Source organism: Pangasianodon hypophthalmus, chromosome 26, assembly GCF_027358585.1.
Source record: "Pangasianodon hypophthalmus isolate fPanHyp1 chromosome 26, fPanHyp1.pri, whole genome shotgun sequence".
Classification (NCBI taxonomy): Eukaryota; Metazoa; Chordata; class Actinopteri; order Siluriformes; family Pangasiidae; genus Pangasianodon; species Pangasianodon hypophthalmus.
This window is the reverse complement of record NC_069735.1, coordinates 12,338,565-12,361,220: the sequence shown is the minus strand read 5'-3', so window position 1 is coordinate 12,361,220 and position 22,656 is coordinate 12,338,565. Positions and strand designations below refer to the sequence as shown.

At 37.9% G+C, this 22,656-nt stretch overlaps 1 protein-coding gene across 3 annotated transcripts in view; it reads left to right on the top strand.

Annotated features, from left to right (window-relative positions):
• Positions 1–22,656, top strand: part of kcnq5b (potassium voltage-gated channel, KQT-like subfamily, member 5b) — a 104,314-nt gene that overhangs the window by 71,847 nt on the left and 9,811 nt on the right. Inside the window, exons 2-11 of one of the 3 annotated variants that reach the window (XM_053229769.1) lie at positions 2,948–3,038; positions 5,323–5,449; positions 10,279–10,454; positions 12,131–12,256; positions 13,586–13,696; positions 13,786–13,881; positions 16,154–16,248; positions 17,845–17,871; positions 19,262–19,312; positions 21,498–21,718. In XM_053229769.1, coding sequence (XP_053085744.1) covers positions 2,948–3,038; positions 5,323–5,449; positions 10,279–10,454; positions 12,131–12,256; positions 13,586–13,696; positions 13,786–13,881; positions 16,154–16,248; positions 17,845–17,871; positions 19,262–19,312; positions 21,498–21,718 — 1,121 coding nt within the window. Of the gene's footprint in view, positions 1–2,947; positions 3,039–5,322; positions 5,450–10,278; positions 10,455–12,130; positions 12,257–13,585; positions 13,697–13,785; positions 13,882–15,850; positions 15,940–16,153; positions 16,249–17,844; positions 17,872–19,261; positions 19,313–21,497; positions 21,719–22,313; positions 22,321–22,656 lie in introns of all 3 variants that reach the window. The other 2 variants (XM_034299971.2, XM_026931984.3) reach the window with 2 other exon arrangements.

The window sequence follows — 22,656 nt, the reverse complement described above, 5'->3', positions numbered from 1 at the left end:
AGCACAACAAAAGCGTGGGCCATGGCTGCGTAATTAGTCGAGCTTGATGGATGGCACACGACCTAGTGATCTACACATGTTTTCTACTTTTCTCTTTTTTTTCCCTGTCTCCTTTTTTTTTCCTTTGAAAAAGTTGTTTGCAGCCTGAAGCACTCCAATGAAATAGTCACTGAGAAAAAAGCAGGAGAACAAAGGCTGCATCTCTTTCAGGTGCTTTTCTCGGTGTATATGACATGCGTCATATGGACGTGCATACAAATCCATCTTTATATTCACCCTTCAGTCAGTTGAGCTTTCACAGTTGGCTTTTAAAATTCTCCACATTGTAGAGACGTTCCAAAGTGATGTGACTTGTTTAAAATTTGAAATGGTGTAATGTCTTCTAGCTGTGATTCCTTGAAGAGTGTGTAGACGACCGACATGTCCTGTATATCTACAGCTAGCTTTTAATACTGATGGTCCGTTTTTATCATTACAATAGCCTTTAGTAAGGGAACTGTTGCTCACTCTGAATTCCAGCAGTTATGCTTGAGGCATAACTGGGACTTAGATGGTTTGTGCAGGTGAGCAAAGCCTGCATATCCAGGTCAAGGTCACGGTGAAGGGTTGAGCCACCCCTAGAGCGTCCACCACTTTCACACGCGCTGCTGGAGTCCTGAATATGACCCTTCGATCTGTTTTTAAATCCCCCCACCGCTTTCACAAGCCTGTCAAAAACAACATGTTCTCATTCGCTGTAGAGCAGGATCACACAGGACGTTGCACTGCCAACACAGCTGTGGAAGGTCACAGTGTTAGCGGAAGCTAAAACTCAGATGGCTTAGCTTACACACACAGAGAACAATATCGAAAAGGGTCTCATATGTCTGGCATAAAATAAAAGAACAAAGCATATGTTATGGACAAAGTATACATTTAAAATTATGGTATAATAAAATTATGTTTTTGTCATTATTTCTGATAGATATGGATTTTGGTTTATTATGGATCAGATCCAAGTGCAGCATTTCGTCTGTTTCGTCTGGTCTAGTGTTTGACAGGCTCCATGTAAACACCCTGTTGTTGGGAGATTGCAGGTTAAAATCCAAAAGATGTCACAGTGAGAGCATAATTATCCTACTCTGTTGGTGGGAAGGATGGCATTTCCCTCCCCCCGGTCAGTCAGAGCAATGCTAGCTAATTGCGGATGTCTATTAGCTTATGTATACAAAATAGCACAGTTAGTGCTCTCTTCCTACGCCGATACATGAACAGCATTTGAATAAGAAGCACTGCTTAGCTGCAGTTGTGTCCAATGAAGCACGTTTAGCGTTCATCCTCCCAGATTGGTAGCTGTTGTGCAGTAGCCGAGTAAATGAACTCATCTAATGGGTGTTTTTAAATTAGTATATTTCTTAATAAAGGTAAAAGCGTAGTCGCTTTTGGGTGTTTTTCTGTCTAACAATGTTTTTGATGGGATGTTGCATGAGGAAAAAATTGTCATTTTTTCCATGACATTAATTGTTTGTAGAAAAACGTTTGGGAAGCAACAATTTTATATCCCCATTTAGAAATTTTTTTGTTTGTTATTTTTAATGCACATCTTTATAGCCCTAGATAGGAAGGATTTATAAATGGCAATGACCATGTGAACAAGATATGTTGGGACACAAGCAGTATAAATGGCCATTTTAATAGTATATCTATCATATCTGCATATCTTTAAGAACATTTTCATGTAAGGTTTTATAAATCCAAATTTGTCAGTTTTAACGTAAAAACAAATACGTGGAAGAGACGTTTAAGATCAAATCTGACTGTATGAACATTTTGCAAACGAGGCCAAAGTCTCGCAACAGGAAATGCAATTCACTGAAATGGAGTTGCTTTTGGTACCAGTTACTTTTGTTTCAACCCTGACTTCATCTTCATAAACATTGATTTGTGAATTTACAAACCTTGGTCTTGTGAGCCAAAAGAAAACAAGTGGGCGGGACTCTGGTCTCTTAGGTCAGTAACAAAATAGAGAAGCTGCTTATTTCTTACAGCTTGCCACACATTTGACTAAACCACTGACTTGCGCTAGATTTTTATGGTAGAATTCTTTTTTTCCTCTCTTGACGTGCTACGGTTTTTTTTAGCAGTGTTGGCACATCTGAGAAAAAATATATATGTCTGGGTGGGATGGGGTTATTATGAATCAAACAGAATACCAATGGTATAGAGTTTTATTTGAATAAAGGGAACGATTTAATGGGAAAGATTGGGGGATATTTGCCTTCAGGCCCTCATGCCTAAAGTAGGCCTAAAGTAGGCCTTTGCAGTTGATCACTCGCAGATGTCCGCCTTCCTCATGCGAGGGTCAGCAATTTACATCTCTAACCTCATATTTCAGACGGCCTGTAGCGGTTTCCTCCCGGCCGGATTTCAGATTAGCGTAACGGAAAATGAAGGTTGAAACATTTGAAAGGTCGTAGTATGTGTGCATCTCTTTCCAGAGGACAATTTGTGGCCGGGAGTTTGTTAAGGGATTTTGCATGATGTTAATCATGTCAGGAATCTGAGGTATGGTGAACTAATTCAGTCAGTTAAAGGACAGCAAGGCTAAGCTGGGTTCAGCAGCAAATCCCTAAATACAGCCATTATTCGAGTTTATCCCCCAAGGAATCTTTTTGTTTGTTTTACTGCTCCACTGACGGATTCATTCATCTTGCAGAAAATGTGGTCATTATTCAAGCCGTAATTGCACTTTTCTCTGACTGCTGAAACTTTATCAGTTTGCCTGTTTGTCTTGTTCTTTGTTACATTAATTGGTTGATTTAGTCATGCATTTCATTATACGGCAATTTTCTCCATAAATAAAGAAAAATAAATAAATAAAACTACCATCATTCAATGCAATAGTGTATGTTTGTCTTTTTTTTCCTGACCAAAACTTTTTTTTGTTTGTTTGTTTTCTCTCGAACAGGTTTGTGTTGGTGTTTGGCTGTTTGGTGCTGTCCGTGTTCTCAACCATTCCAGATCATCAAGAAATGTCATCACGTGCTCTGTTTATATTGGTAAGATTGTGGGATGAAAATAGCTGTTATATATCTGAGGGACCCCCTAAAGGTTCTACGTAGAACCCTCCAATAGAGTGATTATCTTTCAGAAAAGGTCCCAAGTACAACTTGCTTAAGAAGCTAAAAAATGGACCCTTTTGAGGACCTTTTCTGTAACAGTGAACCCCAGCAGCACAAACGCTGGTAACCTTTAGACTACACTGTAAGCAAAAACTGTAGCATCATAAAGAATTCTTACGTAGATCGCTTCAACAGAATGTTTTCTGAATAGCGAGGGTTCCAAGTAGAACCCCTTAAGAACCTCAACCCATTAACTACACACTTTGAAAGAAGGGAAGACACATACACACATTCAGTAGATACATAAGGATGACAAATTAAAGGGAACATGGTGGCCATCTGTGCATATCACATGACTGCAAAACAGTTCAATCAAACAAAGCAAAATAGAGTCGTAAGCGAGTGAAGGGATTTGTTCTGTTCCACAGGGTAAATATGAAGAACATACTGTCTCGTTTTTATACGTTACGTAAATATATCCGGAGGGACGTGTGGAAAAGTATGACATCGTGTCTGTTCTTACTGGACTAAAGCCATGATGAAAGCTGTTGCTGGTGCTACTGAAGGTGCAGATCAAAAGCTCTTTGAGGGTTATTTAGTTACTCACATGTTCTATTCCTGGCCATTATACTGTGTCATATCCTTTTCATAACTGACATACAAACTACCTCCTAAGTGGAACAAGTTATTCTTCAGTCTTAGTGATGTATAGCATAGCGCTTTAATGGAAAGTAAACATTTTAGCATCCTGTTGTAAATCTGTTTACCTTTAAAGCTTAATTGATTATGAATATCATCACCATATCATTTACTGAGACTGCTACAACTAAACTGAATGACAAACAAAGCCATTTACAGCTAACTGATCAGATCGGTAAAAATGAAGTGCAGTCATGGAGAAAATTAGAGGTGTCTGGATGGTGAGACAATGGATCCTATCATCTTAAGTGGATTTTGGTCTTGTTACATGCTTCTGCAGCTACACTAATGAAATCATGGATTAGCGACGGCTTGGTAATCAGATTAGCTCTCTATTATGTTCGTAAATCTGACCCACCTGCGTTTCAGACACAAAAGCATTATTAAGGAGAGATGCTCAAACACTTCCTGCTCGTATTATCATTTGCAATCAGTCAACCAAAATGTTTGGTTTCTCCAATTACACAACCTGTAGAGAAGTTTAAACTGTACAGTAATAGAGTATTATGCACATTTATATTTCATAATTCTCAGTGCACCCACACATAAACGTGCTGATTTTGTTCATGATATGATGGGTTATGAAATAAGAAAAAAAAAAAAAAACTTCAGCTGCATCAGCCATGTTTTTAAACTTTCATGGAACAAAATACGGTATAACCTTCGCAGAAAATGCCTTCCAAATAGGACAGAAAATGCCTTCCAAATAGGACAGAATACGCCTCTAGGGAAAAGAAGGCTAAATCTTGAGACCTTAAGTGCCCTTTAGTTTTGCTGTCATGGAGAACCCTTAAATTCCATGTAGATTTCTATAGTGCAGTGTTTCCCTATCAGAGAGGGTTCCAAGTATTTTGGGAAGCTAAGAGCCGTTTTTTGAAGAAACCAGTTTTTTGCCTCGGAGTGGACCTCAGAAGCACAAACACAGCTAACTAACACTACTTAATTAATTAGAACTGCTAAGGGTTCTTCAGGAACCTAAGTAGAACCTCATTAGGAAGCTAGAACCTTTAACCAATTTAAAGAACACTGTCATCCTACACTCTTAGTAAAAGGTTTGATTCAGCAACCTTAAGCATTGTTTATTTTTCTAAGGGAAATCGTTAAAGGATCTATGGAGACCCCTACAAGAAAGGGTTTCTTTTTCAGAAACCAAGTAGAACCTCTTTAGGAATTTTTTTAGGAACCTAAGAGTAACGCTTGAGAGCACAAACACTACCAAGCTGCACCCTTAGCAAAGCAAAAGTTTGCATCTAGCTGGAGGTTCTTCACCTTGTGCTTATGGATGAATTGTTAAAGTTTCAATGAGTGAGAGTTTCAATGAGAGTGACTGTCTTTCAGAAAAGTTCCAAAGTTAAACTTATTTAGAAAGCCTGAACACTTAACCATCCCCAGAACCCTTGAGGAACCATGATTACTAGGTGGAGTCAGCCTCATCTCCTGAATATCGTGATGTATTTCATAGCTGATTATACACATGATAACACATACCTCATCCTGACTGGTTTATCCCATCTTCTAACAGGAGTTTGTGATGATTATTGTGTTTGGGATGGAGTACCTCGTGCGGATCTGGTCTGCAGGCTGTTGCTGCCGGTACCGAGGATGGCAGGGACGACTGCGATTTGCTCGAAAGCCATTCTGCATTATAGGTAAGCAAGATGGTTCTCTGTTTATCAGGGCCTTAAGGAATTTATTAACAGTATTCATTATGGTGATATTTATTGTGTAAATGCTCTTATGAACATTTACAAATAAATCAGTTTGGCAAATGAGGCCCATTGTACCAGTATTGGCTAGATGTTTGTATGCTGTCTAGGTCATAGTGTTCTTGTTTCTCCTCATGACCTCTATGTGTAGAGTTCATTGTCATCGCAGTCTAATCTTTATGGTGCTAAGTGGTTCAGTTTACTCACTCCCACCTGACACCTGGGCTCCAATCTGGCAACCTAGCTGTGTCATCAACCAGCTACAGAATCTGATGCCGTTAAATCTTGCCTCCCTGTTCAGCAGCCTGTTGTACTATTTGCTCATCAAGGCAATACTCCAATGTGGCAACAGTCCAATCTGGCAACCTTTAATTCTCCACCACTACGTCAATTCATCTGTCACCCTCTATAAACATAAAAAAATATATTTTCAGATCCTTTATTCTTCTGAACTAGGTATGAGGGTCTGAGAGCAGGAAAAAAGTGGCTTCTTTAAAGAACAGATACATGAAATCACTCAGCTCATTTGAAAATGTTTTCCTGGAGCAATTGAGCAATTTAGTAGATACATTTCCCCTTTCTCCAGGCCTCATCCATGCTCCTAAATTTGCATGTGAAATCAATTTTAGGCCAGACTGAATGATTTGATAACCGTGACCCAGCATAGATGGCTTTGGTTAAGCAGCACAGTTGCAGCCTCATTTCCTTTTGGAGTCATATTCCGCAACCTGGCAACGAGGCCACCGGGAGCTTTAACCTCCTCCATAGCTCTTTCCCACTGCTCCTGGCCTCACTGTGTGTGTTTGGAGTTGGGCTTGTTAGGGATGAACTGTCTCACCTCTTGTGTGTGTGTGTGTGTATATGTGTGTGTGTGTGTGTGTGTGTGTGTGTGTGTGTGTGGAATGGTCTTCGCTTGATGGATCCGAAAAGTTGTTATAGCCCAAAAAGTATCATTTTATTTCATTCCGCTCAAGTTGGTGTGAGTGTGTGTGTGTGTGTGTGTGTGTGTGTGTGTGTGTGTATATGTGGAATGGTCCTCACTTGATGGATCAGAAAAGTTGTTATAGCCCAAAAAGCCCATTTTATTTCATTTTGTGTTAGGTGCTGTATATGACTAGTGCTCAAGTTGGTGTGTGTGTGTGTGTGTGTGTGTGTCTATAGCTGAGTCATTGCTTATTAGAATTATATTAAAATCAGTTGTAAGAGATATTTGCTAAACCAGCATTTCCTAATTCATGTTCCAGCCGGTACAGCTGCGTTGTACACTTTAATATGTTTCCACACACTCATTTAATTCTCACAAAGTGTTTATTAATCATTTAATGAATTTTTGTGAGTGTGATTTTGTGTGTTTAAGCCGTTAAACAGTCAAAAACTTTCAAATTTGCAGTACAGGGTGACTAAAGAAGACAGTTAGTTTTCATCACTTTCCTGTAATGAAGAAGTTCAAATGCACAAGATCATAAAAACAACGTTTTTTGGGAGCCTTTATTAAACTTTTGGGTTTCTCCGCAACATGACAAACTGTGTTTTTTTTTTCTTTTTCATCTTATTAACTTCAATAGAGAGGGAAAAGAGAGGATGGTGAGGGAATGATTTTTATAATGACTGTAACATAAGTAATAAAAGGAAATAACTTATTCTGTGGCCGTTCCACAACATTGAATGTAACTATAAATGGGTAAAAAGTACAACCTGATATTATTTAATACATAAAAATTTGGTAAGTTTCTGTGGTATAAGAGAAATAAAACACAGATGCACATGCTGTTATAGGAAAATAATCAACATCCGGGTGGAGTGACACAAAGCAGAGTTACCAGTACCACCCAGAATGTTGATTATTTTCCATCCCTATGTGCTTTATTCCTTACTTATATGTATAATATGAAGGGTAATAATGTCATGAGTCTATTTTCAACATGGGGGTGTGTGTGTGTGTGTGTGTGTGTGTGTGTGTGTGTGTGTGTGTGTGTGTGTGCGCGCATTTGTTGAAGTCTATCAAGTCATCGAGCCACACATATATTCATACATGTGTATAAACACATGTACACACATGCACACACTCACTGTATTCACACCGTTGCTACTCCCAGCAGCTCATAAATAACATGCGACTGGAACCAATTTGGCACTCCGTCATGTGAGCGGCTCATTTGTACAGAAAGCATTTGGTACGAAGGGAATGTTTAAATCCCGACAGACACTGAAAGGGACAAAGGGTCACTGACAACATGCATGACCATCAGCAGTGTGTTTTTTTCTTTCCTCCCTGAAGTCTTTTACAAGCCTCTAAAGAAAATAATGATTATGTATTATTCCATAGAAGTAATATATTCATGTGATGTGTGTTTTTTCCTTCTCCAATCGCCAACACCAGATTAAGTGTTTATTTTGTTTTGCCAGCTTTTAATGAGCTCCATGCTCTCTGTCATTATAGAAGCTGCCAGGCCTCATTAAACGCTATTGTGATTATGATCAATAAATAAAGTGTAAGGTTTTTCTCATTGGAAAGGAATGATATAATGTAGATAAATAGGAGGACATCTCAGAAGTGTTCGTGTGAGTACGTTTTATTTATAAGGCACATTTAAAAACAATTTACATGTACGAAAGCGCTGATGAAAAGTAAATAATGCAAACGTAGGCATCAGTACAAATGATAGCACACAACAGACAGAGCCACACATTAACTGTGTGTGTTGGGGCTTTTGTAATACATTTCAGTGTTTAGTACAAAAGTGTTTATATTTGCAGGGATATTTCAATGAATCCTAATTCTTTCTCGAATTATTCTGCATCACTGGCAAAAATGTGTAATCCAAATTATGCACATATTCAATTTAATTACAGTTAAAAATGTCAGCAATATCATTTAAATCATTAGGGCTGTCAGAGTCCCTTAAATTACATTTTTATTCTTATTCTAAACTCAGAGGTAAAAGTGTAACTTTATATTTTTTGACATGGGAGAGACTTTAGGACAGCGGGCTTTGCTGTTTATAGCTGCTATAACAGGAACTTGTTTCGTTATTAGTTTTGGTATATTGCTGTGATGTAACAGGAATAAAAGTCACAGCGGGCCGCATCACTCCTTCATGTCATTATTATTTTTCTATAACTGCACACCTTGTCATGTATTCCTTACTTTAAGGGACCACAGTAAAAATGTGGCTTTATGATGTATTTATCCTCAATGATTCTGTTGTGTGTTATGGTTGTTGTGCCTGTGATATATATTTTAATCATCAAATAAATTCATTCATTCATTTAATTTGACTTAATATTGCGCACAAATTATCTACTTAAGTCCAGCGCCACTGTCTGAAATTCTTGTTTTGGGCTGTAAATACAGTGAGAAAACTATGGAATGTTGCTTGAGGTCAATATTTAATACATAAGAAAAGAATTTGTTACATATATACATTACAGCACAGTGAAACTCTTTTCTTGTTAGGAAGTTGGACTCAGTATAGTATCGTCCTTATAACTTTTTTTTTTTTTTTCTTCACACACACATTGGAGGAGACAAGCTTAATTGGAGATGCTGCTTATTTAATAAACTGAATTTTATATGGATAAAATGATCATTGACATTTTGATCATTAATATTAGAAAGTAATTCCATACTAAATCTTAATATTAAGTAGTTCAAATTAGAATGCAATATTCAATGTGGAATTCGAATTTAAAGCTGGTGATAGTTTGCCCAGATCCCTTCAGTCTGAGTCAGCCTGGCAGCTGTACAGTGTAACAATGGCGTTATACATTTTTTATCCAGTCCACATTCTGTCTAACTAGTTTATGATTTATGAAAAGGAGAGCCCTCTACTAAATCAGCATGTCCTTGTGTTCCCTGAAGCCCTGACACAGCGATGAAGCATCGTCCTCATTACTTAGGACACCAAACAGCAATGTATCGGGGCACATCAGAGCGTGGAGACTTCGTTTAGAGGAGTGTGAGATGGATGGGATGTGAGGAGGGGAAAACAGGGAGGGAAAGCTAATATTATTGGTCTGTTTGAGGCTTGGAGCTGTTTGTGTTCTTTGAGGGTTCCTTAAGTGGATGTGGGTTTAGTGTGAACTTCCTTTGTCCTCTCATCTCATCCTCATTCTATGTGTTTCTCAGGGAGTGAGAGAGTACATGATGGGGGAGAATGTAAAAACCTGATTTGTTTTTTTTAACAGCAGGAGCCTGTTCTCAATCTCCTTTTTTTCATGCAACCCCATCACTGCGACATCGAGTACTTCATGACGAAATAGGTAGAGAAGGAGTGAAATCCTTTCTCGTAACTGAGCAAATTGCAAGCGTGCAGAATGAGACCAATATACTGTAAGAATGAAAATGAGGAAGATGATGATTAACGATTTACATAATTAATGAATATTTACAGGTGTGATCCTTTGGAGAATAGATCTGGCCTTTTTAATGTTAAGTTTGGGAATAGTTGGACTTTTGGAACAACAGCAAAGGGAAAAATCAGTTCGGGGGGAGCTGGGACAGCAATAACTGTCTTTAAGAGTCAAGTTTTGCTAAAGAGCATCTTAAAGTCCTGGAATTAATTTTGCCAACACACACCCACACTATACTACACTTACGATGCATTGAACATGCAAGTATTTTAACGTGAGTTTCATTCTAGTCAAATGATTAATTACACAAAAATCAGTGCTGGGTCTCTGAATAGTGAACAGTGCATTACCTCGAGGCCTCACCACACAACAAATCAAAATTCCCTCTCTTTCTCTCTCTCGCTCTGTCTCTCTATCAGACATCATTGTGCTGATCGCATCAGTCGCCGTGGTTTCGGCCGGTAGCCAGGGCAACATCTTTGCCGCGTCGGCACTGAGGAGCATGCGCTTCCTGCAGATCTTGCGCATGGTGCGTATGGACCGCCGTGGAGGCACCTGGAAGCTTCTGGGATCTGTAGTTTACGCACACAGCAAGGTACGCTGGGATACTTTTATATTGACCTAAAGGGAGTTTGACCTGAATTGTACTGAAATTCCCACCGGGGGTCAGGATCTGAGTTGATGAGATGATACTAATTTATGCTAACTTTGATAAGAAATAGTAAAACACTATGTAATTATTCACACTGTCTAAGTGAAACAGAATTCAGATAAACTTCTATAGTCTATACTTAGATCACAGAAAGTAAACTCATCTTTGGAACGTATCTACTAGAGGTGGTCACAGGAGATTTTTTTAATCTCCACTCCAGTTTCCTCCACTCCAAAGGAATTCTGACCAATCCCATCCACTCCTACAGTTATTTTTGCTTGTACCCACATGCAGTATTTTCTGATGAAATTATTTGGTTCTATTTTCCCAAATTATAAAGAAATTAGTAACTTAAACCACAGTGACCCTGACCATGATAAATCAGAAACCAGACAGAAAATTATTCAACACCTTCTGACCAATCAGCTTCAAGAATTCAACAGAGCTATGGTATAAATATAGTTAACAATGATGGACAGGTGGCTTGGGATATGTGGTCTGAAAAGCTCGAGATGACACGCTCACATGATTAAATGTAGTCTTAAATAAAGACTTTATTCATCATTTAATTCGTCATGATCTTGCAATATTATTTTACAGGATTACTTTTGAATCAGTTTTCCATAAGTGGATAGTAATCCATTTTTAACCACTATGCCATAACACTGCTATACGATTCAAATCCTTCCTTTATATCTTTTTGTGAGGATTCTCATCATTCCTTGAACCTAGAATGCTACACTAATCTCTGTCGTTAATGAGGCTGGATTATGTCCACTTGGGGACATTCATTTTCAGAATAAGGCTTAATCTTCTTTTCAGCCAAAGGTCATTTGATCCTATGTAAAGAGTCATTTCATAGGACCATCCCAGTCATAGAACCAGGTTTATTAAGCTGGATTTGGAACAAATTCCGTTTTCGCAGTTACCACAACCAATAATTGGCGTACTAGCAAAGCTTCCGTCATTTTCTTTGTAGAACAGCGGTGTCTAACATACGGCTCAAAATATAGGTTCAAATTCCAAATTAATTTAAAGTCCGTGTTCTAAATGAAAATCATCTTGTGGACCATAACTGAATTGAAAAAAAGAGCTACTTTCTGTTATTCCACTAACAGTAAAATAGAGCAATAAACTCAGTTATTGACACAATGTGCTAGTGATGCAGTTTGAAATTTGATTGATTTTTCCTCCAAATTCAGTTATTTCATGTAGATTGAGGCCATAAAATCCCAGTTAAGTTCAGTTTATTTCAACTACAAAATGTAGGAAAAGTTCGAAGGGGGTGAATACTTTTGCAGGGCATTGTATACACATAATTTGGAAATTTTTATTTTGGTAAAGAATTGCAGTCTGATAATATGGTTTGTAGCTGGTATATGTTAAATCTGTTTGTGCATCCAAAATGTAGATTTCAGAGAAATACCGATAAACAAACATATTTAAGAGGAGTTGTCGATGTGTTATTGACCTACCAAGCTGATTTTTTTGGTCCAGCGGACTTGACATTAAACTAAATGTAATGTGGCCCTGACCCTAGGTACAGCAGTGTAAATATGAGAGAGTTTATAGCAAACAGGAGAAGTTTTTGTCTCTTAAACTCTTCTACTGTTTTCTAGGAGCTTGTGACTGCCTGGTATATCGGCTTTCTGGTGCTCATCTTCGCCTCCTTCCTCGTCTACCTTGTAGAGAAGGACTTGAATAAGGAGTTTTCTACGTACGCTGATGCACTCTGGTGGGGCACGGTGAGTTTATGTGTGCATTTATGGGAACCCTGGTGTGTTTTCCTCATTATGGTTCGTTTGAGCAGGTGACAACACAGCAATCGCCCTCAGCTGTGGACCAAAAGCCTGAGAATGTCTGAGCGATATAGTCTTGGTTTGGTCCCCAGCAAACTCTGGAGCTGTTCAACAGGAATGAGAAAGCAGATTGACTAGGAATCAATGCAGCTGCAGGATGTGAATCAGATATGAACCAAAAGCTAAACACTGAACCAGAACAGAGCTGTGGAAATGCCATGTGTTCTGGATATGTGGAAAAGAGAAACTAAATATATATAATTACTTTATTTATTATCTATAATCCATAATATAATATAATCTATAATCTAATCTATTATCTATAATAATTATCTATATATAATTGTTTATTTGGTGCACTAGGCCAAGATTTGTTTACTTTTTTGCATTGCCGTTATTTCCAATTTACTCTGTCACACCTCTCAGCCAATGTTTTTTGGTTTTGATTTGTCAAATTATGTGTAGTATGTAACCAAACTACATAGCAAATGAATCAGAAGTATCAGTGTCACTCTGATTTGGGTTCAGCAAACAGATTACTACTGTAGGTGTAACAGCATACTAAATTAGCCATCTGAACAAAACCTCCACCCACTTTCCCTCTGTCCACCCAATATATGGGTCAAAGTATGGTGCGAGAAATGTCCAGTTGTTGGTTAAAAATGGTTCATCTCATGAGTAACTGATAACATTTTCTGGATTATTAAGAGGATGTTTAAAGCTAGTGACCAGAAGTTTGCCCTTAACCATCACTGTTCCGATTGTATTTTACTTTACATTATAAAAAGGTTTCTGCCAGATCTTTTCTGATGAATAGCAGACATATCCTCTATCTTTTGTCCCATCCATTCTGTCTTGTTTGTAAAATGGGGTTCAGGTGACAGACGTTCTTTACTGTGGCTGTGGCTTTTTAAACCAAGTCATCATGATGAATTAAAATGACAGCTTTTTTTCCGTGGCTGCACCTGAACGCTCATGATGGGAGCAAGACTGAAGAGAATCAATAGGTCGCACATCACACTGAGGGAGAAGTCTCTCAATCAATAGGAATCATTTTCTTGTTTAGACAGGAAGAAAATCACAGATTGAAAGATGGAGAAAAAGAGAGGGGTCATGAGAAAAGGTGTGGCAAAGTGGCAGGACTAGATAATTATGCAAACAGCAACAGGGATTCAATCATGTAATGTCAGCACCCTTGCTTGTTAGCTACAATTTTGTCGAGACTCAGTATTAATGGAATGAGCTCCCTGATATCTGTCTTCTCGTGTTGTACAGATTACTCTGACCACTATAGGCTATGGAGATAAGACTCCCAAGACATGGACAGGCCGCTTGCTGTCCTCCGGCTTTGCGCTTCTTGGCATCTCCTTCTTCGCTCTGCCTGCGGTATGAATCAAACCTATAGCATGTTACACTCCAGATTACTGCCCCATATCACCACCTGATATCTATTTAATTATATCTCGAATTTGCAGGGTATCTTGGGCTCAGGTTTTGCTCTTAAAGTCCAGGAGCAGCACAGACAGAAGCACTTTGAGAAGAGAAGGAATCCTGCAGCTTGTCTCATCCAGGTAGCAAAATGCTCTAATGTTTAGGTTTTTTTAGTAATTGTGATCAGTTTGAAATGTCCAGCAGGGAAAAAAATCAGCTTAACTAGGGATCCATCGATAGTATTTTTTTCAACCTGTGTGACGTTTTTTGGTACTCATCAATACCAGAATGAGTGACTTACTTAGTATTAAGCACTCAGGGGCATCATGGAACAGTTTATGTAGCTCTTTATGTTTGCTGCTTCTGTGTGCTGCTAGCAATGAACTCCTCATTCTGAGTTTTATGTTTAGGTTTTATGTTATGATGTTTAAGCTGCATTTTGTGTCTATAGAGTGTGAATGTGGGCAACCTGAGCACAAAGAGCAACATCACTGAGCATTGTCATTAAAAATCTGAGCAAGATGCTGTGAACCGCACCTTGACTGGCGAGAAAAGTGTAAACTGTGTCTCCATGTGACAGTGCTCAGTGCTCGCAGAACTGAATTGCTCATGCAACAGTTTTTCTGTACGGTCCTTTCACTGCTGTAGGAAGATGCTGTAGTTCCTCTTGTTTTTTTTTTCCACAGAGTACAGGTTGCAGTCTGCTATGCTTTGATTGCCATCCTTAATCATGAAATACATCCAGATCGCTGTCATTTCTTGTCGTCTGTTCATTAGCATGACAGTGTGTACTAGGCTTATGTCGCATAGTATCATACTGTCTCAGATGTTGGTATCAGAGCTTTTTTTTGCTAGTATGAGTATGATTAAACATGTTAACCTTAGAGAGATCCGCCACACATCCTCATGAGTTCTTAATCATATCTGTTCATAAATGTAGTCATATAAGTCATAATCATACTTCAATGCGTTGTGCTATAGGCAATGTTCAATTTACCTGCAGTCCAATCTGAAGTGATCACGACTACACAGGGCAATTTGAAACACATATAGAAGCCATTTGTCGAGTTGTTTCAAGCTGAAGTGATGAATAGCATTTATTTTCAAAGGCTCTTCGAAATGGCCATTTTGAAAAGAATAACCGATGGACACTTTTCTTCTAACCTATTTAGAAATGTAGGTCAAGACCAAGTATGAACCATTCTATCTAGTAATTGTACCTAAGATGAACAAAACAAATGAAAGCAGTGCAGCGGCCAATAACCTTAATGTACTCCTGGGCAAAAGAAAATGGGCCAAGCCCAAATTGTTGCTAATTCTTGCTAATTTCCTGACCAATGATTTGTTGTTAAGACCATTAAAAGCTTAATATTTTGCCATTTTAGGCTTAGCCCTTCCCCCCCAGGAGTGTAGGTTTCATATCACTGCTTCACTGTAAAAGCCTATAGCTCATGCTTTTGTATATGTGTGCCTCAGCAGGGAACAGCAGCTATATAACAGCAGCTGTGACAGTAGATCTGACTGCAAGGCACATCACAGCTTTATATTAATGCAGTCTTGTAATAGGTTACATAGTTGTAATTAAGTTATTTTCCAAAATGTGAAAAGTCTTGAGGACGGAGTGCTTTGTGGTTTCTTTGTAATATGACAAGCTACATCTTTATCTTATTAAGTTCAAGAGAGAAAGGAAAGGAAAGGAAATGACTATTTATAGCTGCTATGACATAACTAATAACAGAAGCTAACATTTCACAGATGTTCCACAACAAACGTAACTGTAAATGTACGACATGCTATTGTTTAGTAAATAAAAACTTAGCATTGATGAATTGCTGTGGTAAAAGAGGAATCAAACACTTAGTTGTTGTTGTTTTTTTTTTTTTTTTTTTTGTTTTATTTTCCACAGGTGCTTTGAGCTAAATATATATATATATATATATATATATATATATACATTATATATATAAAATAAATTATATATATATAAAATAAATTAGGGCAATTTTAAGGAACGTAGGGGTGTGAAACCCATGTGGATAGTATCTGTCTGTCTGAATGTATGTGTGTGAGAGCATAACCACCTCATCTCTCCCCATGGTCCTGTATCAGGCAGCGTGGCGTTACTACTCCACGGATGATAGCCGTGCGTACCTCGAGGCCACGTGGCGTCACTATGAATCCAGCATCCCTGTGCTCAGGCATGTATCGATGCCTGCTCAGACCAAAAAAACCCTTAACAATGCTCTTTACTAATCAATATTCGTATGTTTTTTTATCCCCTCCCTTCCCCCACTCTTGGCCTTTCTCTTTTTTCTTTCTTTTGTTTCCTTATCCTTTCCCCTTTTCCGTGTTTTGTGTGTGTGTATGTGTATGTATGTGTGTGTGTGTGTGTGTGTTTTTTTTGGCATGCAGTGTGTTTGGCGTAGCTATGCGGCTGATGAGAACTCGGTTTCCATTGCTACCTGGAAGCCACATTTAAAGGCGTTGCATACCTGCAGTCCTACAAAGTAGGTATAAACCTCTGGCAGTTGCTCTTTCTCCTTAACGTTTCATATTTCACCTCCCTTTGTACTTGTTTAGTTTATTTTATTTTAATCTGTGACTAAGAACTCTTAATATGTGATATTCTCTTGTAGTTTTTCGCTGTCTTTTGATTTCTCTCTTTCTGTCTGTCTGCCCTTTTCAATCTAGCACACCCACACACACACACACACACACACATACACTCGCCTACTCTTTATTCCAGGACATTACCTTTGATTTAAGACTTGGCTCATGGAAATTGCTTTAAATGTGTCTTTAAGACTAGTATTATCCAGGCTTTGTGGCTCTAGAGAAAGCTCTTGCTACAGAAGGAAATCAGGTACGACATTACAGTCAGTGCAGAAAGCAAAGGTTCCTACCAAGCACTCGAAATTGTAATTATTAAGGGTTTATTTTAAGTTATCGTAGGCGATATCTAAAGCAGGGGTGAAAACACTGTATGGATGAGTGCATCAGTGCTGAAATACTGATCTGTATCTGTCCTTTTGGGAATCAGTTCTCACATAATATACTGATACCCATATAAGGTTTTCATTAACGGAGGGTTCAGTGATTTTTGAGTCATGACATTTTTAAAAATATTTTGTGATGTTCTACTCATGTGCCAGCTACGCGAATAAGATATCTACTCAGAAACTTTGATCTCTTAATAGAAAAAAAACAAATAATGTGGAACGCCGAGCTCCGTGTAAATTGCGTTCATTCATTTTTCATTTCAGAATGAAAATGAGGAAAACAAGGAAACACATTAACATAGGAAATCAATTTATTTTTTCATAAAATGATTTTTTAAATAAAGATTGACTCAATTTCAATTGTGTCTTCTTGTTTCATGATACAAAGTTTCAAATATTTAGTAATCTGTGTGCAGGTGTTAATATGACTACAGGTTATTATTACTATATTACAGTCTGGTTAGTTCTGTTATTATAAAAATGGGATCAAGATATAATGAATAAAACACATTTCGGGTGAGTCGAGTATTCTTAAATTGCAGCATCATTTTTTTTTCGAGTCACCATGTTGTCTTCCAATACCCTCCCTCTCTTGCTGTGTTTAGAAAGCATGTAGTGATCCATATTAGCAGTTCATCAGACACTAATGGCAATCTTTAATCTACGCTTGTTGCTACTAGCTACCCAGTAATTGCTGTCAAGCTTGATGTAAATAGACTGTAACTATTTTGAAAAAGCACTACACTGTAGTTTTGTAGTTTCTAATTTACGACACTAGCTCGAATGTGCACAGAAATACAGAAACACACTCATTATTTTACACACCAAATATAGTCAGTATAATATCACATGTGATACTCTTTGGCTTGTGCTTTTTATCTTTGCTTGCAGTACCTTGGCATCATTGAATGCATGCATTTCTGCCATAATGACGGGTTGCCTTTCCTTAAACTCTAATGCACCGTTATGTTCTCAGTTAATTCAGCTGTTCATTCGTATACTTAATATTTATTTCAGTGTCATATCAATACAATGCACAACTGTGGTATTTGGTATTTATGTGTTATTCTTCCTTCCCATGTTACCCTTCAACTGCTACTAAAGGAAGGATCAAGCGGAGACCTCGACAAAGTTAGTATCACTTTTTTCTTGAACTTTAATCCATCTATACTTGATTATATGAAAGAAAAAGGGTCTTGTACATCTTAAAGGAGTAGTTTGTAATTTTAGAGCACTCTGATGCTGGTAAGGTGAGTTGCAGTTACAGTGAAAACATGTGACCAGCCTTGCCTTCACCCAGACTGATCAAAACCCTTCTGTTGATACGATGGCTGTCTCATGGGTGCCTTTGAAAGAAAAACGGCATTGCTGAACAGCTATTTTATGGCCAGAACTATTTTCTGGGCCAGAAAAATGTAAACAGAAGCCTGAAATGAAGATACTCGCCAGATCCGTTTTGCAGAGATATTGTGTGAAATACAATGTTTGTAAGGTATCTGAAAATGTATAATTAGTGCAGGTGTAGAAACACTTTTAAACATTACAAACTGCACCTTTAAGTTGTTCAGTGATGTAAACAGAAGCCTGAAATGATGAAACTAATCAAATCTGTTCCACAGAAATATTGTGAAAGACAGTTTTTCTAAAGTATCTTTGAAAATATGAAGTTATTACAGGTGTAGAAACACTATTAAACATTATAAACTGCACCTTTAAGTTGTTCAGTGAGCCAGTCAGTGATTTTGTAATGAAACACACCATGTTTGTAGTTCTCCTAGAGCCAACTGCTGATTATTTCTATCTGTAATTCTGTTGCCTAGATGCAGATATGTTGTAAAGCTAAGTGTGTGTGCATGATGGAAAACTAATTGCAAGGTTTTAGTGTTATGTGTTTGTCACATATCTGTGAAATGTGCTCCATCGGGGATGCTGTTTTCAGTTAAAGAGAGAAAATATGGGACTGAGGATGACACTGGAGCTACTACACTACAGTTATTAGGCTAATGGATGCTGCTGTCAAACAGCATAAATTGACATCCTACAGCCAGCTGCATGATTTTCCATCATAATTAGTGCATGATTTCTAAGAACCGGAGAGAGAGAATAATGGCCTTTGGCCAAATGAAAAAAAAAAATCATTATAGCCAAGCCAAGCCAAATAATATCATTTATCCAGAATGGAAAATGATCAGAGGTGGTTCGGAGGCGTGAATAAACCTGAGCACTTATTTATCCCCGTCTGCGCTTTGTGTGAAAAGCCATATCAAAGATGTAAACAAGGTGCAGGGACGAGGGTCCTTCATCATGTGGTTTCTAATGCATTATTGCTCCCAATGACTCTCAAGTTCAGTTCTTGCCTGCTGACTCAATGGTCATCAGAAACGTATCTATATGTAGTAGTAATGGAATTAGCATAGCTGTACCGAAGAGCACATGGGTTACAAATTGAAATCAGTCACCCGCTGAGAGAAAGCAATTGAACTAACTTGACATTATGCCTGTATCTCTCCCTTGATCCTAGTAAGGGTCTTAGTGATAAGCGCGGACTTCGCAGGAAACTGAGTTCGAGGAGGTATATGTGCCATGCATCATGCTCTGTTGACTTCTGGAATGCTAGACTGACTCTTAAGTGCATGGACAACCGGGAACACTGGGATTTTGATTTTGTTCTTTAGATGCAGTCAGAGAGGAAGTGACATCTGTCTACTGTGTGCTTATCTCCACAGTCCAGTATTATAATTTGCAGTGGTGGCTCGTCTGTAGGGGCAGGTGGGATAGAGCCCAACGATATATATCAGCCATTTAACAAATATTAATCTTTATAAAGTATATTCATTTAAATTCCATTAAGTGACCTACGATTAAAAAAATGTTTCTATTTGACAGATAGAAACCAAAGTTCTATTGATTTGGTCACTGTTCTAGCTGTTGCAGAATCATGGGGCAGTGTGCTCATCGGCCCATATAGCTTGTTTCTGTTATTATTGCATTAAAACTACAATAACTACAACAGGTTGTAGGGAAGTACAACAAGCGCTAACAGAGGCCCACTGGGCCAAGAATCACGCTGCCCCATGTTCATGCTTTGAATGTTTTGTTTATGAGTGGGGGAAGGGCAGCAGACCGAGCAATTAATGTTAATTATGTTTACTAATGTTTAATGATGAGAAACACACCTGCTTTAAGAACACAGCTGAATTTTCTTATAAAAATCAATTTGAATGCAATTCATCAAAATGAGCACTGCTGTATTTTTAGTCTATAGTTTTCAGTCCTTTCCCTGAATAAAAAGCATGTGATTAGCAAGTTTAATCTATACTGTTATCTAGCTAGCTAGGTTTTTAATGTGTCTTTGGAGTGCAATTATCAGCAACCAGAACCCATCACAACTGCACCAGTTGCTTATAAATGTAAATGTTTGATTTCAGTAAAGCTGTGATTGAAAAATTTTCACATCTGAAAGATCACCAAGCTAAATTTCTTTACAGGTTAAAGAGTGAGGTGGCAGTGTTATGTCAGAGATGTTCAGTTTGATCAACTAATGAAATTATATCGTTTGATTTTTTTGTTAGGATTTTGTCTGTGCTGAGGTGCTGGCTTTTAGGCCACACTACGTCTTTCTGTTCTCTCACGGAAAACTGGTGCACAGTTAGTTTGTTCAAGCTCATTCAAGTCATCTTTGCTCTCAACTTCGTATTATATAGTTACTTAAAAAAAATCACTATGTAGTAGCATAAGTCAAGTGTGATAGCCTCTCAGTTATTTTTGTGTGAGGCTATGTCATTGTTTAATGTCTTGCCCCACCAAAATCTATGGTCACGAGCCGCTGCTGTAAACAGATTAAGGTTAAAGAACCTTGCTTGCAAATGAAAATTTAAATTTCGCACTCAAACAATGCATGTTAATGCTCGCAGTGATCATAATTTCTTATATGTGTTAGTTAATATGGTGGATTTTTTTCACTCTGGCTGCATTGGTTGTAATTATTAATATTATTACTGTTAATATTACTGTTACTACTATCATATATTTAATTATTTAGTTATTGCTATGCCTACTGAGATTTAATTATTTTGGCCTATTTCCAAACCCAAGCAACATTCGTAGGCTTTCCAAGCAGCAAGATGACTTCATTTGATTTTATACAAATTAGTTTGTAAGAAAAGTTGTGACAGTTAACCCTGTCTATAACTCTAATCTTCACTTCTCATAATTTTTCATGAGTTATGGGTCATGCAAAAACTTTGTGGTTTGATGTGCTAACATCAGCTATTGTCAGGGCAGCAAATTACCATAAATGTTGGAGTAGAAGGCTTACCATAAAAACGCTAACAGTCTTGCAATTAGAATGATACAAAAACAATAACAATGTTTAGCTGTAAAGGTTGCTGCGCCTGCTAGAGGCCAAAACCTGTCTTATAGTTCAGAAAATACACTGAAATATTGTAATGTACCCTTGTGTAGGTTAGAGCTAAACCCTGAGCAAGAACACACACATGTATAAACTGCTTTCAATCAGAATCTCATATTAATTCAACTCGCTTGGTTAAAAAGGAAAATGGCCTCTGGTAGCATGTGATAAGAGAGGATGTGTGTATAGCAAAGATAGAAACTAATACAATGAGGTATCAGCGAATGAGTCTGTGTGCAGCTTGGGAGCAACATGACTTCTCACAGTGTCATACTGTAGCGTCTTGTAGTCTGCCATGTACTCTCACGTTCTTGCTCTTGATATCTCTCCGTCTTTTGTCTCTTAGTCAGAAGCTGAGCTTTAAAGACCGTGTAAGGATGGCCAGTCCTCGCGGTCAGAGCATTAAGAGCAGACAGACATCCGTCACAGACCGGCGTTCCCCGGGTGCTGAGATCAACGCCGACGGCTCCAGTCCAGTCAAAGTGCAGAAGAGCTGGAGCTTCAACGACCGCACTCGCTTCAGACCCTCTCTCCGCCTCAAGAGCCAGTCCCGCTCCACCACCGATGGTGAGACCTAAAATCCATTTACCATGGTTTTCATCAACAGGGTAGCATCTTTCAAATTAGTAAACTGTGTCAATTTTTCTACTTAAAAATCTAAAATACAGGGCAGTGTTCATGCAAAAATCTCACTTCTGCGTGTTCATGTACAAAGAAAAATTATTAAGCACTTGTAATGAGATTATACATTCTGTATGTCAGAATTTTAAGAAAGTTTCATTACTTCCTAAATGCATTTTTTTTTTTTTCAAGTGGCACAAATGAGCTTCCATAGAGAAAGGATTTTTCTAAACTGTATCAACATTTTTAAAATGCTTAATTCTCCCTGAACCTCTTTTCTGTTTTTATTATATTCTAATATGATAAAAATTCCTTTTGGTAAACTTTCATATTGTTAATTTCCTCTGTTCATTTTAAAAATTATTAAGCAGTCATTTGTTAAAATGCACGACATGTTGTTCATTAATAAATTGTAATTGTTGACAAATTGCTGAATCACAGAATCACACCCCCCGGCGTGCATTATTTTCATATAAAAGCATGACCTGTGTGTGTTTTCCGTTACTTCATCAACACCTTCTGACCAATCAGAATTCAATAGGACTGCGGTATAAAGCTATTTAAAACATGATTGTGATCACTATTATTCTAACACAATGATTAATTTTGCTGATATCAGAGTTTACCTCTATATTTCCCCCGTTAGGCCTGTTCTTCCTGACTGGGGAATAAAGCAAAACAAGTAAATGTTTTTCTAACATCAGTAATTTACGTTGAGGAGTAACACTGACTAACTTTTGGATTTATTCCTCTCTCGGTTCTCTAGATGCTCACTTTGATTATAATAGATTTATCCCAGGAGAGCTTGATGAACGTGAATGATTTATATATAATACATATGAAGTTTCACTATCACTAGTGAAGCGCCATGTTAAAACCTGACA